Source organism: Enoplosus armatus, chromosome 3, assembly GCF_043641665.1.
Source record: "Enoplosus armatus isolate fEnoArm2 chromosome 3, fEnoArm2.hap1, whole genome shotgun sequence".
Taxonomy (NCBI): Eukaryota; Metazoa; Chordata; class Actinopteri; order Centrarchiformes; family Enoplosidae; genus Enoplosus; species Enoplosus armatus.
This window is the reverse complement of record NC_092182.1, coordinates 6,616,283-6,632,108: the sequence shown is the minus strand read 5'-3', so window position 1 is coordinate 6,632,108 and position 15,826 is coordinate 6,616,283. Positions and strand designations below refer to the sequence as shown.

The 15,826-nt window shown below is 43.5% G+C and overlaps 2 protein-coding genes and 1 non-coding gene across 3 annotated transcripts; all 3 read left to right on the top strand.

Moving 5' to 3' along the window:
* The first annotated feature begins 1,436 nt into the window (after positions 1 to 1,436).
* On the top strand, positions 1,437 to 6,642 carry LOC139282976 (tubulin monoglycylase TTLL3-like). The gene is made up of 13 exons (XM_070902904.1): positions 1,437 to 1,545; positions 2,700 to 2,803; positions 2,902 to 3,073; positions 3,166 to 3,206; positions 3,345 to 3,473; positions 3,571 to 3,685; positions 3,817 to 3,921; positions 4,004 to 4,196; positions 4,295 to 4,443; positions 4,522 to 4,765; positions 5,515 to 5,774; positions 5,861 to 6,036; positions 6,151 to 6,642. Exons 1-13 carry the CDS (start codon positions 1,437 to 1,439, stop codon positions 6,640 to 6,642), a joined length of 2,289 nt encoding a protein of 762 aa, XP_070759005.1.
* Positions 6,643 to 8,112: 1,470 nt separating this feature from the next.
* Positions 8,113 to 13,656, top strand: uqcrc1 (ubiquinol-cytochrome c reductase core protein 1). Its single transcript, XM_070902290.1, has 13 exons — positions 8,113 to 8,205; positions 9,401 to 9,541; positions 9,691 to 9,777; positions 10,337 to 10,466; positions 10,712 to 10,910; positions 11,197 to 11,276; positions 11,386 to 11,501; positions 11,718 to 11,861; positions 12,442 to 12,602; positions 12,723 to 12,808; positions 12,879 to 12,967; positions 13,113 to 13,188; positions 13,283 to 13,656. Exons 1-13 carry the CDS (start codon positions 8,143 to 8,145, stop codon positions 13,345 to 13,347), a joined length of 1,437 nt encoding a protein of 478 aa, XP_070758391.1. The 5' UTR covers positions 8,113 to 8,142; the 3' UTR covers positions 13,348 to 13,656.
* Positions 11,921 to 12,041, top strand: LOC139283516 (small nucleolar RNA SNORA26). The gene has a single exon (XR_011597320.1). It is a non-coding gene; the product is annotated as a small nucleolar RNA SNORA26 (small nucleolar RNA).
* Positions 13,657 to 15,826: the final 2,170 nt, after the last annotated feature.

Genomic DNA, 15,826 nt, shown 5'->3' with positions numbered 1-15,826 from the left:
TAAGCTAAATTACGTTACGTCAACACTTCTACATTTAGCATGTTAGCATAACTTCATTTCAGGAAACAAAACATTTATTTCTGGCACCGTGAAGGCACCGTTCGAAAACATTGCTCGGCTTACCTGTTTTCGAGAGTTATGATATATATATATATATATATAGATGTATATATCGTAAAGTTGCACTTAGTATGTGGATTATGAGTGTGTGTGTGTGTGTGTGTGTGTTAAATGTAGTGTGGAGATTTGCCTGGGCAGAGACTAAAGCGCAAGCACGTGACACCGTGACGTGCAACCCCCCCCCCCCCCCCCCCCCCCCCTTGTTCCCGCAGCCAAGATGGCGACAGAGCAGAGAGAAATATTCAAAATACCAACAAAAAAGAAAATATATCAATATTCAAAAATGTGAACATTAACTAAGAAGACAATATTTCGATATTCAATATGTCAGTGAAAGTTACAACACCACAATGTTTATTTAGAGGCCTTTATACTAAAATAATATAAGCAGCCTACAGAGTGTTGGGCGGAATACAGAATTGTGCATTCCATAAAATAACGTCAGGATAAACTCCAATATGGAGTCTAATATCTCCACAGAAGTAGTCTGTAGTCTGAAATATTATGGTATGATATTAATACGTCAAAATAAACAACGCCACGGTCGTGAATACATTTTAAAGTTTCGTAACCTTGGCGTCTACAGATAACGTTGAAAACACTGTCAGTGTCTGGTTGGTTTTAGCATCAGATAGCTATCCAGAGGTTGCCATGGTAACAATAAACAGGTCGAGCGAGAGTCGGACGCACCGTGAGTTCCTCCGGTGAAACTCAACCGGCACCGGAGTTAATACACCTGTGGACCTCAGCAGGTAAGAGGAGCAAACACTAAACCATGATGTCAAAGCTTTGCTTAGAATGGGATAGGTTTACTGTGACATACACTGTATGGTGGTGTAACCTGTGGTGGCTTCATAGCAAAAAATAATGAATCTTTAGTGTGTTCTGTGAATTGGCTCATGTGATTGATCTCTATGGAAAAAGTAGGATTTTAATGTGCATATCTGTTGTTGGGATATGTGTCCGGTTTTGGGCCTCTGTTCAACAGGTAACTGAAGGAAATCAGACTGAGTGTCACACCCTGCCTGGGGTGTTAGATACAAACTTGACAGGTGTAGCCAAGCTGTCTCCTGCACAGCCATTTGACCCACTTTATAGTCCACTGCACTTGGGGAGAGACTGAGCCAGACCAGTAGGCAGAGATGCATGACACCTGCAGCTGTTTACAGAGTTTTAATCACTGTATATGTACAAATCATTTGTGCACACCTTTACACTGTATGATTGTTGCCCCATAAATCCTTGACTGTGTCCTCTGCAGCAGTTCGTGTCTCACTAAACCATGAGGCAAAGCAAAAGAAAAGGTTCCCCTGAAAATGAGAGCTGATGTTAGTATGGAGGCCACCAGGTCTAGAGAGTCTGTCCAGCTGGGCCAGGAGGGACACCAGGCTACTGATATACCCTGCACACCATGCCCAGTCAGTGGTGAGAGACAGGAAGCAACAAAATGAAATGCAGTCCCTGCCTGAACATCCCAAGGAACAGACAAATAATACTGGAAATCACTTAAGTGTATCGTCTTCAAGTGTCTTTAATTTGAACTATTTCTAAACTGAAACATGAAAAGTTATTACTGTATGACTTCACACCTCCAGAGGACTTGGCCTTTGCATTTATAGAGTCGGCTTATAGATCCTGAATGCTGAATTAATCATGAGGTCACACTCAGGACAGGTGGCCAAATGTTTGAACTCAGAAGCCATGTATTAAAGTTTCATGACTTTGTTGTTTCTGGCACCAAGCTGAAGATGTCAAGCCTTAAGCTTTAGTTACATTGCCTTTGACTTTGTCGTGGTAAACCTGTCGTGCATACACATTATATCTATGTGCTGTCCATTTATATTTGGCTCATGTTTTGTGCATTTAGATGCATATACTATTCATCACATAATTTGTTTGACATTTTGTAATAGACATATTACAGTTACAGTTGCAAATTATTTGTTGCATGTTGCAAGAAACTGTATCCAGGTATTTGTGAATATTCTCCTGCCTCTCCTCCTTCATGCAATGGACTGCTACATGTTGGCATGTTATGCCACTGAAGAAGGCAACGCCATTTATATAATGATAAGCTTACAATATGGCCTTCTGGCTCAGTTCTGTCTCCCATTGGGTCTAAACATGCTTTTGGTAGATCTTTTAGGATGTGGGATGGGGCTGAGAGAATTGATTGATGCCAAACTCATTCACAGGATCCGTTGTACTGATGTAAGATGTATGACAGTGTGCTCTTGGTGTTACTGTTACTGCAGGAGAAACAGAAGGCCTGTCTAAGGATCAGAAGGATACAGCTGTGGTCCGGCAATGCAACCAAGAGGAAGGCAAAAGCCTGCAAACAAGTAGATATACCCTGCAAGACGACAGCCAATATCCTTGCAACATTAATAACTCTTACAGCAGCAGTTTGTAATATGTTTCATTCTGTGATTGAGATTGCTCATTCACTTGTTATACTAGCTATGCTGAATTAAACCTAAGATATCCTGTAACAGCATGGGCAGTTTAATCACTAATGAGCTTTATAAAGACAACTGGAAGTACAGTTTACTCTTTATATTTTCAAATGTGTGTGTCAGCTACACCTCCTGAAGGCAGAGTTCGCCGCAGTTTTGTCAGCCTACCTGTTCTTAACCCAGAGAGAATGAGGACAGCTAAAGCCCTGGCGGACAAAGCTGTCAAGGTGAGTTACATTACTGGATGTATATTAAACCTTTCCATGGTCACATTCATTTCTAATTATTGCCCATCATTTCTGTGTCTTCTGTCTTGTCTGCTCAGATGCACAAGGTGTTCTCTGTCCAGGGCCCTTACCCCGTCATCCGGGCAGCATTGAAGGCCAGAGGCTGGGTTGAACAGCGCATGCGGCAGCCAAACCGCCATGCTCACCAGCGCCATGGTGATGAGAGCAGAGCCAGCTCCAATGACGCCGGTGACAGCGATGACGATGGCGGTGAGCTAGACGCAAATTTGACTGTTTCAGAAATCATATTTCTCTGTTTGTATCCATTGATTAACATGGCTACTTCTTCTCAAACAACGCAGAGGATGTTGAAAAAGAGCAGGATGGACTATGTGATCTCATGGTAAAAACAACTTTTAAGATTGTTGCTGACCTTGATTACCATGCTTTCTATTTATTTATTTATTTATTTACCAAATATAAGGTTCAACAGCAAAAATTCAACAGATTCCCAGATCCTTTCCCTCTTCTCATTCCACAGTCTCGCCTGGTGCGGAATGAAATGGTTTATTTGTATTGGACAAACCGTAGAGACGCTATCAACACCAGCAGCTTGCAAAAAGAACAGATCACCAATCATTTTGCAAAAGCAGGCAGCTTCACCACCAAGGTACATTGATGTGCTATTATCCTTTCTTACAGCAAAAAATGACAATTCAGTGAGCTCCTGTCACGCCCACCATCAGTGTTTGTCTTTGGTTTGTCAGGTGGGGTTGTGTGTGAACCTGAGGAACCTACACTGGTTTGATTCAGCAGACCCAGACACATTCTTCCCCCGCTGTTACAGACTAGGAGCACAGGATGAAAAGCACACTTTCATTGGTCAGATCTGACTTCATGGTCCACCAAACTAGACTAAAACTTGCACTTATCTCTTTCTAATGCATCCTTCTACTTCACTCATAACGAAAGCTCAGAATACTTGCCTCTGTCTGCCTCTGCCCTTTGTGTAGAGGACTACAGGAGGACAGCCTGCACCAGTCTCTTGAAATACATTGTGGAGAGGGAGCAGAGTGTACAGGGAGACAGAACGAGCCACCACATTCGGGCTGTTCAGGGTACGACCATCTATCACATGACCATGTACTCACTCAGTGTAGCTAAATAAAGAGGGACATCACTTTCTTGCTTCCCCATCAGATCAGAGGAAACGAAGCAAACAGGGATCTAGACAAGTGGTCCTTTCCCAAATGATTGACAGCGCTCTCAAAGTATGCCAGGAGTTCCTTGAGAGTCTGGAGCATGGCGACATAGACATAAACCAGGAGACACCACCAACGCTTACAAAGGAGGAGTGGGCAGAGTTTATTGACAGTTACTACCTTGTTGTTCAGTGAGTACAGTGTGTGCCTGGGAGAGATAAAACTGGCAAATCAAAGTGCTCTTCAGTATCTCACTACAGTCCCTCCCTCTCTCTGTTTCCTCACTCAGTGGTGGAGCGGAGATCGAGAACAGTGATCATTTTGTGACCTGCTGCAAAGCCATGCTGCAGAGGCTGGTGGAGGTCAGTCCACAGCTGGACATAGACGGCATACACAACATCTGGATCATCAAACCTGGAGCTAAGTCCAGGGGCCGAGGTGAGAAATCACACACTATCAGACGGTGCACATAACATCCACCATAGTCCCAGCTGACCCGCTGCACCTGCCCTCTAGGAATCAAATGCGCCAAGCGCCTGGATCAGATCCTCCAGCTGGTGGACGGTGATCCGACCCTGATGAAGGAAAGCAAGTGGGTGGTGCAGAAGTACCTGGAGCGACCCCTGCTGGTCCATGGCACCAAATTTGACGTGCGGCAGTGGTTCCTGGTCACTGACTGGAACCCTCTGACCGTGTGGTTCTATAAAAAGTGCTACTTGCGCTTTTCTACACAGCCTTATTCCCTGCATACACTGGACAGGTAAGACAGTGATAGCCATAAAGGGATGGGAGAAAAAAAAGAAAGAAAGAAGCAGATGTGAAACCAGATGTACGGTAAACTTGAAAAACAGGAAGTGAGAGAAAGATACAGAGTAAGGAAAAGGCTACACAGACTGTGGTCATGCTTGTTGTTTTTGGTGGGAGATCTGATTTTATGTGGCTTGAAAATAGCTGTTATCCTCTGGGTATATTCAAATCTCTGTGTATTTGCTGTCCTTGACATTCAAATCAACTCCAAAACTGCAAACTGCCTCTTAAAACACCTGCTCACTTACAGTATATAAAGGAAGGGTTCTACCTACACCAAAGTTGCACAAATTATAAGCAACAAATGAGAAATATGCCAAGTAAATACTGTAAAAAAATAACTTTAATACTCTCTATAAGCAGTTTACCTATTCACTCTCTACTTTCTTACAGTTAATTTCTTGTAACGTGGTAGAATTATAGAAATAATGCATGCCTGATTACTTCCATGTTTCATTTTGAAATGTATAATCAGATTGTTGTGTTTTTATACTTGTCACTAAGTGTGTCAAAACCTTGACCACATGGTAAATATTACCTTAGCCAAAGAGGTTTAGAAGTAGCTTGATGGCAAACTGTGGAGTAGAAGTAGTGACAAGCTTGTGTAATTTCTCATACTCATTATACTTATACTATAGTGTCCATTCTGTCTCACCAATTTCCTCTCATTTGTCTTTCCAATCTTGGCCCCCATCCTTTCAGCTCTGTCCACCTGTGCAATAACTCCATCCAGAAGCACCTGAGGCCCTCCCAACAACGCCATAGAGGCATCCCGTCAGACAACATGTGGTCGGACGATCAGTTCAGGACCTTTCTGTCCAGCCAGGGCCGGGATGCTCAGTGGCAGGCTGTGGTTGTGCCGAGGATGAAGAAGGCTGTGATCCACGCGTTACAGACAACACAGGACCTAATGGAGTCACGGAAAAACACATTTGAGCTCTACGGTGCTGACTTCATGTTAGGTAGGATGGGATTACTGTAAATGGTAGAAGGACTTCACTTATATATATTTAAATTACATTTTAATATTGTTTATGTACCTTCTTAGGTTGTGACCTGCGACCATGGCTGATAGAAATCAATGCCAGCCCCACCATGGCTCCCTCCACCCCTGTGACAGCACGTCTCTGTGCTGCTGTGCAGGAAGACACAATACGTGTCGTCCTGGACCGGAGAGCGGACCGCACTGCAAACACTGGAGACTTTCAGCTCATATATAGGCAGGTAGGAAAGGGAGAGTTTTCCCTCCTCTTCAGGTTATATAGTGTACATTTACTGTAAGTGGCCCAAATTGTGAGGGTGATACACGGTTCTTGAGATATCACTTTTGGTCTCTAGGCAGCAGTAGAAGTGCCACAGTATGTAGGAGTCAACCTACTTGTTGAGGGCTTCAAGATCAAATGCCCCTGCCCACTTCCTCCACTGCGGTCCTCCAACCGTTCAGTACCAAAACACCGGGGCCCCGTCAAGGAGAAGGAGCCTGCAGCAGATAAAGTAAAGCTTCTACCTAAGATATTGTTGAAGAGTGCAGAGACTCGGCTCAAAAGCACTGGCAGTGGGGTTCCGTCACCTCCTCATCATCCTCCTGAGCCGCCTGTGCCCGTCCCTATTGAACCCTTCACACTTCACCTGCCAATGGCTGTGAAGTCCATCCACCTGCCCATTAGTGCCCAGTCTCACTCTGTGCTTTTGTGGAAGAGGAGACCAGAGGTGTCGAAAGTCTGCTCAGAGAAAGTCCAACCCTGTACCACAGAGAAGCACCAAGGTTCTTTGGAGATCACTGTTCCAAAACAGTCCAAACCACCAGCCACCAGCAGCTTGAGTGCCTAAAAATACTGTCAAAAGAAGGTTTGTTGACCAAATCATTCACATGCTCCTTCAGTATGGACTTTCAGGGACCTACCTCATATTAAAGTCAGAATTTTATAGATTCCAATGTCTTGTTTTTCACTCACTACTTTCTTTTACATTTATTTTGATATGATCATATGATTTAACACAACAGTCCCTTGTTGTTTTGGGTAATCCACAGAACAGGTTTTAAACAATTTATTTAGGGACTATTTCTTTGGTAGATAGTAGTAACTCACCAAAGTAGTAATGTCAGGTTTCTGTGTGTCTGTTGACACTGACGAGAGGACCGATTCATCTCAGTTGAGATATGGAAAGGAGTCAGTCAAATGTAGTAAGAAATTAGATGTGTCAAATTGTCAAAGTGTCAAGACCAAATAACTTTTTTGTGATAGTAGTAATGACAAGGCATTGTGGTTTAAATACTAGAGACATGAGGAACACCCAACATGTTTATGTGAGTGTCAGTGGAGTAGCCATTGTGGTTTATAGAGAGTATTATGCACAGGGCGAGATAATGAGGGCTAAGAGTCTGTTGGGGTGATTGAGGTCTCTTATGATCCTGTCAGCCCTGCACCTCCTGGTGTGTTCAGCTGACCCCACCACCCTCTGCAGGGCCATGTAGTCTTTCTTGGTACTATTCCCAGCAGAGGGGCTGCCTGAAGTCCCTAAAGGCGGCTGAGGTGGTAGAGACGCTGACAGGCTTTCTTCACCAAGGTGTCGACGTGAGGGGAACATGATAAGTCCTCTGTGATGCAGACACCGAGGTATCTGAAGCTGTCCACTATTGATCCTCATCCTCTCATGCTTCTTCCCAAAGTCCACTATCAGCTCCTTAGTCTTGCTGACATTCACAGTGAAGTTGTTTTCCTGGCACCAGGTCTTCAGATAAATCACTTCCTCTAGGTAGGCCTTCTCAACACTATCGGAGATCAGGCCCACCACAACTGTGTCATCAGCAAACTTGATGGTGGTGGTGGTGGTGGTGGTGGAGTCAGACGTGGCCACACAGTCGTGTGTACAGGGAGTACAACAGGAGACTCTGCATCCTTGGGGGGCTCCTATGTTGATGATGAGGAGGGATGAGGTGTGGCTGTCCACCCATATCATGAGATGGGTTATGGCGTTGTCTGTGGATCTGTCGGAGCTGTACCAAAAATGCAGCGGGTCCAGAGTTAGAGGTATTGAGGAGGTGAAGAAGTCCTCGAGGAGCAGGGATGAGGTTTCTTCGAGACAGTATGTTGGAATACCGGACTGGGAAGCCTGGTTTATTACTAAATAACAATAAACTCTTCAACAAAAACTAGAACAGAGTGGGCATATAGACCCAGACCCACAGACCTCACCCTCATCAACACACACCGAACAGTAGGTGGCGATAATACCCTATTGAGAAGGTAATACACATTTTCAAATGACAGCGAAGAAGAAGCGATACACGAGAACAGCCGAGACTCCCCCACCCAACTGTACTGAGAAATGGCGGCGTCCGTGTGCCGAGTTGGGAGCACCGTGGGTCGTACCCTCGCCAAAACCCGCAGCGTAAGTACAGAGTTAAAGGCTTAGCAGAAAAACCTTTTGTAATATACAATGCCTAAGCGGAACACCGGTAGTATTCTTATTTTGGCGTAACGCTGAAAGTAATCGAAGTGGATTGACCGCTTGCTAAGTTAAAGCTAACTAGCTGTCTAAGCTATCCACAGTACAGCAACGGAAAGGGGTTAGCTAACCGGTTAGCATTAGGTAGCTAGCAGTGAATGCAAGGTCAACTGTCAAATGAGGCAGTACGCCTTGTAACAACCACTTGATGTGTAACGTCCACATTATACACGTGTTATTCAGATCATCTGGTCATCGTTTCAGTTATCTTTGGTATTTCACAAGGTCAGCAGCTGTAACATTAGTCATTTGTCCTCACTTGCCCTCATACCGCGGCTGAGCCTCCTGGCTAGCAGCGTTAGCATGTTGAGAAACGGGGCTGAGCAACGTCTACCTTTACATAAGCTTTAACAGCTAGCTGTGTTTCCAGATTTTGTAATTATCTCATTGTCCCAGTATCATTGCGTCTTCTAGTATAAGTTTGCTATAAACTGTCAATGTCATCTTTGGTTGCTCTCAGAAATAATTAAAAATATTGAAAATACCATCTGAAAATGAAAATAGTTCAATAATGACATCCCATTACCCTACAGTACTGTGTGATGGATATGTCAATCTAGACAATTTTACCTGTTTTATATCTGATATATACTGATATTGTCTTCTGGTTTTGTCTATTTTTAGTCTTGCCATTGGTAGATAGCAGAAGGTGGCAGTGGTGTCAATGTCAGCTGCCGCATTTGAGTTTAGTTGTTGTCCTATGCCAAACATTTCTACTCTTGCCTTGCATGTGATCATGTGAGTCTGTTTAAACCATTCAGTACAGTCTGACTCAGACATCAGTATCCTGCTAATTAACATAGCCTCCTTTTGCTAGGTAAGAATAATAACAAGCTGTTGAACCAGCCAGCAAGCTACCGCTAACATTAGAAACCTTTCAAATGTGCACAATGCAGGGCATTAGAAATGTGCAAAATATTTATCAATAACATCTCTTAAACATTCATATTATGGAGGATGATAATATATTTAAGTGGTTTTCCAATACGTTTAATGTGAGCAGAAATTCCTGTTATTCTAACAGTATTTTTAAATGTACAGAATTTTAAAGTGACTTGTTGCCTCTTGGTGTCTCCAGCCCATCCTGCTGTCTCTGAGGCGTGGACAGGCCTCTGTCAGCTATGCCCAGAGTCTGGTGGGAGCCCCTGAAACTCACCTCACTGCCCTGGACAATGGTTTGAGGGTCGCATCTGAGGAGACTGGACATGCCACATGCACTGTAAGAACACAGCAATAGGTTTATGACCATATGGGATATTGTTATATCACTTTGTAAACTCACCATTTCACTGTCATTGAATTGTATGTGATAAATGAGAGTTGTAGATTAACATTAACATTTCCTTACACATCTTTTCACTATCATAGGTTGGACTGTGGATCAGTGCTGGCAGCCGCTATGAGAGTGAGAAGAACAATGGAGCAGGCTTCTTCCTGGAGCACATGGCTTTCAAGGTAGACATTTGTAGACTTCATGACCTTAAAGGTAACCTATGGAGTTTTCCTGTAAACAAATGATAAATTATTATTATTATTATTACACGATAACAATATAACAAGGCTATAGTCTTGAGGTCCAACAAACATGTTGATTGCATTTCCTTGCTCACAAATTTGTAAAAGCAGATTTTTCGTAAAAGTTTGAAATATGCATCCTTAACATCCATGTTTACCAGCTAGCAGGCTTCTGCTTCCCTGCCTTTGTTGGTGCATTAATGTCACCTCATCAGCTGAACAGTGTGAAACCATTGGCAGGACCGTATTGCATCACCCGCTTGCCCATACATGTGTCCTCGTGCAATGCATGAGACACAAAAACAAGGACCCACTCATAAATAACTGCTCCATAGCAGAGGAGCACTAGAGGTCAAAAACTTCACAGAATACCTTTAAGTCTCCCATGGAACTTTTCATCTGTTAAAGCTGAATGCACTTAAGCTTTAAGTATTGGTATTGTTAGCCAAACAATACCATTACACAGTTCCTTCCATTCACCATTCTTCTCGCCCCCCAGGGAACCAAGAACCACCCTCAGACAGCCTTGGAGCTGCAGGTGGAGGCTATGGGTGCTCACTTGAGCGCCTACACCTCCAGGGAGCACACTGCGTACTACATGAAGACCCTGGCCAAAGACCTGCCCAAAGGTGAGATGACCTGCTTACAAGCAGTGAAATAAACTAATTATCCCTTAGTTTTAGCAACAACCTGATTTCAGAGACATCCTTGTAAAATATAACCCATTCTTTTTTGGAAGATGAATGCATTAAGAATAAACAGATTAACATATATTCATGTCTGATGGAGAATTCCAATTACTTGGACTTGTAGCACAAAGTGTGAGCATTTCCCCTTTTAGTTGTGAACAATCATTTTCCCTCTGTTTTCCCAGCTGTGGAGCTGCTGTCAGAGGTGGTGCAGAGCTGCTCACTGAGTGAGGCAGAGATTGAGCAGCAGAGAGGTGTGGTGCTGCGTGAGCTAGAGGAAGTGGAGGGTAACCTCCAGGATGTTTGCCTGGACCTGCTGCATGCCACAGCCTTCCAGGGCACTCCTCTGGGACACAGTGTGCTGGGACCCTCCAACAATGCCAGGTTGGAGGAACTGCATGCTCTCACACACACACACACACACACACACACACACACACACACACACACACACACAATTAAATATTACTCACAATTGCTTTCATCAAAGGTACAATGCTGTCAAAACAGAAGTGAAGTGTTGTGCTATGTTTTAAGCCATAATTAGCATAACTACAACACTCTTAATTTGTCGTAACAAACACTTTCTTTCAGTATGTCTGTTCCATATTATATTAAATTCTGCACCATTGTGTAAGTTACCAACAGTACTCCTATTCAACTCTCCCAGGACTCTGACACGCCAGGACCTAGTGGAGTACATCAACAGCCACTACAAAGCCCCTCGCATGGTGCTGGCTGCTGCTGGAGGTAGGTCCTCTTCCTCTTAACACACACTGTGAGGAGGCACGCTGGTAGCTTGTGAATTTCTGCTTTTCCTGGAATGACTTGGCATTCATCTGATGTGTTTCCACTACAGGTGTGAACCACGAAGAGCTGGTCGGTTTGGCCAAATCTCACTTCAGTGGAGTGTCATTTGAGTATGAGGGAGATGCCGTCCCTGTGCTGTCACCCTGCCGGTTTACAGGCAGTGAGGTGAGATCTGTTGAGAATGTTTTGCAGGAGTATTTTTGTTGTGTTGTTGTTGTTTTGTTTTATCTCTTATTCCACTGCTATTTCACATAACAAATCCATTATTACCAAAAGGTGGAGGAATTGACTGAATGTGATGTATCTATAACAGAGTAATGCAGCAGTTACAGACTCATTTCAATTTGATTAAAGTTCTGTTCCTGTCCTGCTTCTCCTCAGATCCGTATGCGTGATGATGCTTTGCCTCTGGCACACATTGCCATCGCTGTCGAGGGTGCCAGTGCTACCAGCCCAGACATCGTGCCACTCATGGTGGCTAACTCCATCATTGGCAGCTATGACCTCACCTATGGTGGTGGAAAGGTCAGTGAAATGTGTTAGCCTGTGAAGTGAATTCATCTTATTGGTGTCCCCTTTAAGCTTTGCCCACTTTAGGTTGTTAATGTCTTGAGTGGCCATTATGTGGGGGTAGACCATGATCCTCTCTGAAAACCTGGGTCAGGGGTCTCACCCCTGCCTCTGGACCTGTTGGGAGGAACAAAAATGAGTTTTGTCATGGAGTGCCCATCCCTGGATAGAATAGCAATTTAAAATATTTTATAGTTTGTTTGATTTACTTCAAACTACTTTGAATGTTTTAATAAAAACTAGATTTGTAGGGTGGAAGATGTTTTACTTGCACAACACTTGTTGCTCCATCTTTACCGTAGTTTTTGGGCGATAACGTGAAATGTTATGGGTTTCGGCTTTAAATCCAGAAGAGCATATAAAGTATATAACTAATAATAATTTCTTCATATTCATATTTTCTGTGAACGCTGTTGCTGTACAACTGTCACACATAACACCAGAGATGTTTCAACCTATGACCTGATGCTGGTATGATCTCACAGTGATTGTGAACAGTAGAATATTAACATCCATTCCTTCCCCTCACCTGTAGCACCTGAGCAGTCGTCTGGCTCGCCTGGCAGTGGAGGAGAAACTGTGTCACAGTTTCCAGGCCTTCCACTCCTCCTACAGCGACACCGGCCTGCTGGGCATTCACTTTGTGGCTGATAAGCACTACATCGAGGACATGATGCACTGGTCCCAGAATGCCTGGTCAGTAATGACTCCAGACACACACAGAGGACACCATAACTGCATTATGTTATGTCACTTTTTAATTATAGCACAATGCACGTATTTCGTCTTATTTCCTCCACACTCTGCTCCCCACAGGATGAACCTGTGCACCACAGTGACAGAGAGTGATGTAGCCAGAGGCAAGAACGCTCTGAAGGCCAGCCTGGTTGGACAGCTCAATGGTACGTAACATGTCTGTCATGCATTTATACAAACTCCTCAGAATCACAAATCAACACACCTGTCTTTTAGGAACGACACCAATTTGTGATGACATCGGCAGACACGTCCTGAACTACGGGCGGCGTATTCCTCTGGCAGAGTGGGATGCTCGGATTGATGTGAGTTGACACTTTGAACTGGGGTTCTACCCTGGACTATTTCTACAATTGTGTGAAGCAGTGCCTTTTCAAAATCTGCTAAAATTGTCTTCTAGTCCGCCTCCATGAAAAGAATTCTGACTTCCCTCCACATCTCTCATTTCAGGCCGTGACCCCCAGGATGGTGCGTGACATCTGCTCCAAATATATCTATGATAAGTGTCCTGCTGTGGCAGCTGTCGGTGAGTTCTTTGTGGTTGTAGTCCTTTTGCTGAAAGGTCAGGGCCCATGCTGTAATCATTTCTCTAATCTCTCCCTTCTGCCTTTCTCTACCAGGCCCCGTCGAGCAGCTACCCGACTACAACAGAATGCGCAGTGCCATGTACTGGCTGAGGTTTTAAGATGAATTGTTGTGTTGCTCCACGTGTCCCATGTTTGCCCCTCATCTTCCTCCTCAACCTCACCCCGCTTTCCTCCCGTCATCACTGTGGTAGTGAACACCTGGGGATTGTCCACACGTTGGCTTGACAGTACAGGCAGCCATCCATCCTCTCTCTTCTCACCGCCTTCCTCTCTTATCCCGCCCACTGATCCAAGTTAGCCATGAGGGGAGCAGCCAGTCTGTTCGTTGAGTATTGAAATTACACATCGGTTACCTCTTGATTGTACTACACAGGTCCTCATTACCTTGTTCTGACTTGGGGGGGGGGGGGGGGCGCAATACAGTCGGTACTGAATACAACCAGTTTGGAGCAAGAGTATATTTATAATTTCTGTAACATTTGTTTCTGTCCTCTATTGTACATAGCAGAAGCTCTCATTCCGACAAAATAAAAATACTGTAAAACATTGACTCAGTGTGGTTTGTCTCATTCGTATGTACAGTAGTATGTGGTGTACTACTTTTCAAAGTTTCAAATACACAACACATTTTATATTAAATATACTTCTTACGCTTTAGTTTTGAGCACACCATTTTAGTGTCAAGGCCAAGTGCAATGATGTTTTTTTGAATTGTTGCTTCATTTAGGAGAGGTTTGTTTTAAATTCTAACTGCAAACATGAGCAGCACAAATCAGAATTCCAGCGTCAGTCTGTGTTTGGTTTTCTAGAAAATAAGGACATTGATGAGCATGTTTTCCCTAGATCATAATTTTTCTCCTAAAAGTCCACTTGTTCTCTTTTCATTGTCTCTGTGTTTCATCTGGTGATTATATATCAGGTTTATCACTGATCTATGGTTTGAGGTGCAAATTGTGGGTCACCTACTTGCATTTTGCCACTGAGTAATGTTTTCTCAGAATTTGCTTTTGTCCGTTTGTAGTCTGTGCTTACTACTACCAATAGCTTTGATATGATTATTGTTGTTTTTTTTAATGCAGAATCACATCTTTCTTTAGAGTCGAACCGTATTGCAAACATCAGTGTGCAGAACAATCAGAGTGACATCACTGATCAAACACATTGTGATGATGCTCTCTGATACACTGAGTTCATCTACGTCAGCAGGGTACTTGAAGGATAAATCAGGACCTGCTGAGATGTTCTGTATCTAAAGTATTTTGAATCATAGAGACGACATCATCATCATTCACGTGTAGTCCTGCGTTACGCTGTATGTGTCAATAATGCTACTGGTATACGACCCAGGACATCTCTGTTTGCTGCTGGGTGACATTTGTGTGACCCGTGTTTGTTTATCTGAGGGTAACTGAGACGGCTCGTAATCCTGAGGGCCCCGAGGGCCCGACTATCGTAATCAGGCTGTACTTGTAATATTCATATCATTAGTCAGATGAGGATAAGTCCCTTGATGGGCTGGACTGGAGGTGACTCAGGAAATGAGGTAGGCTTTAGTCTAGTTCAGCCTCCTGGGCCTGACAGCCTCTTCCTCCTTGTTGTTTTCCAGAGGGCTTTCTCTATGACTGCTCCTGCGTCCAACCTCCCAACACTCCTCTCCTCTCCTCCTCCTCCTCCGTGTTCTGTAAATAGAAAGATTTGTGTACTCATACATTATGTTCCCTTAAGTGGCACCAATGCACAGTGTTCAGCATTTTGATTGAATTTTTCCATGTAATACCTGGCAAACACACAGCTGTGATGGCTGTCATTACACAAAATCAGACAAGTCGACAACATCATTACTCATTACTGGATCTTTTATTGGATCTTTTATTCTACCTTTAAAAAATGCAGTCACCTCCCTACACTCCCACGATGACACCACATTTAGTGGCTGTTGCTTCCAACTAAATGCTCCCTGTGGAATTGAATCACTGTCACGGTAATGTGGAAGAATTTGGGCCTGCTCTTTCATGTAGAACTGCTTTTTTTTTGGAGTTTGTGACGTAGGCTGCTTGTTTTAGGTCCTGGAGATCTGACTAGTTGATGATATTATTTTTTTTCCCCAAACTTGCTGTTTTAGTAAAACTACTAACGAAACAAACATGTATACAGCGCATGCATGAAATTCATGTGGCCTTGTAGTATTTAAACTAGCCAATTTGATGCCCTTGTTAGGCCCCTCTGTTCAGTGAGCTATGTTTTTTTCAGTGAGGTTGTTACCCAAGAATAGTGTCTTCTTTTAATAGTGGAGTGTTCATTCTGTATTTAAGGAGAAAGAGGCCAACAGATATTTGGATGATCCTGGACCAGCAGGGAAGGCTTGTTAATGAGGATCTTGGTTCTTTCCGTACATACACCACGGAATGACAGTAAGATAAGGTTAATTGTTAATTAATGAATTAGTGCGCACATTCACTCGAGTCTTAAAACAAGACAGTGTTAGAAATCACACACAAACACAATAGAAACTACAAAGATGATCACAACAATCTGTCATAGAATGAAAATTGGTTGTCTCAGTGACCTCATTGTAAT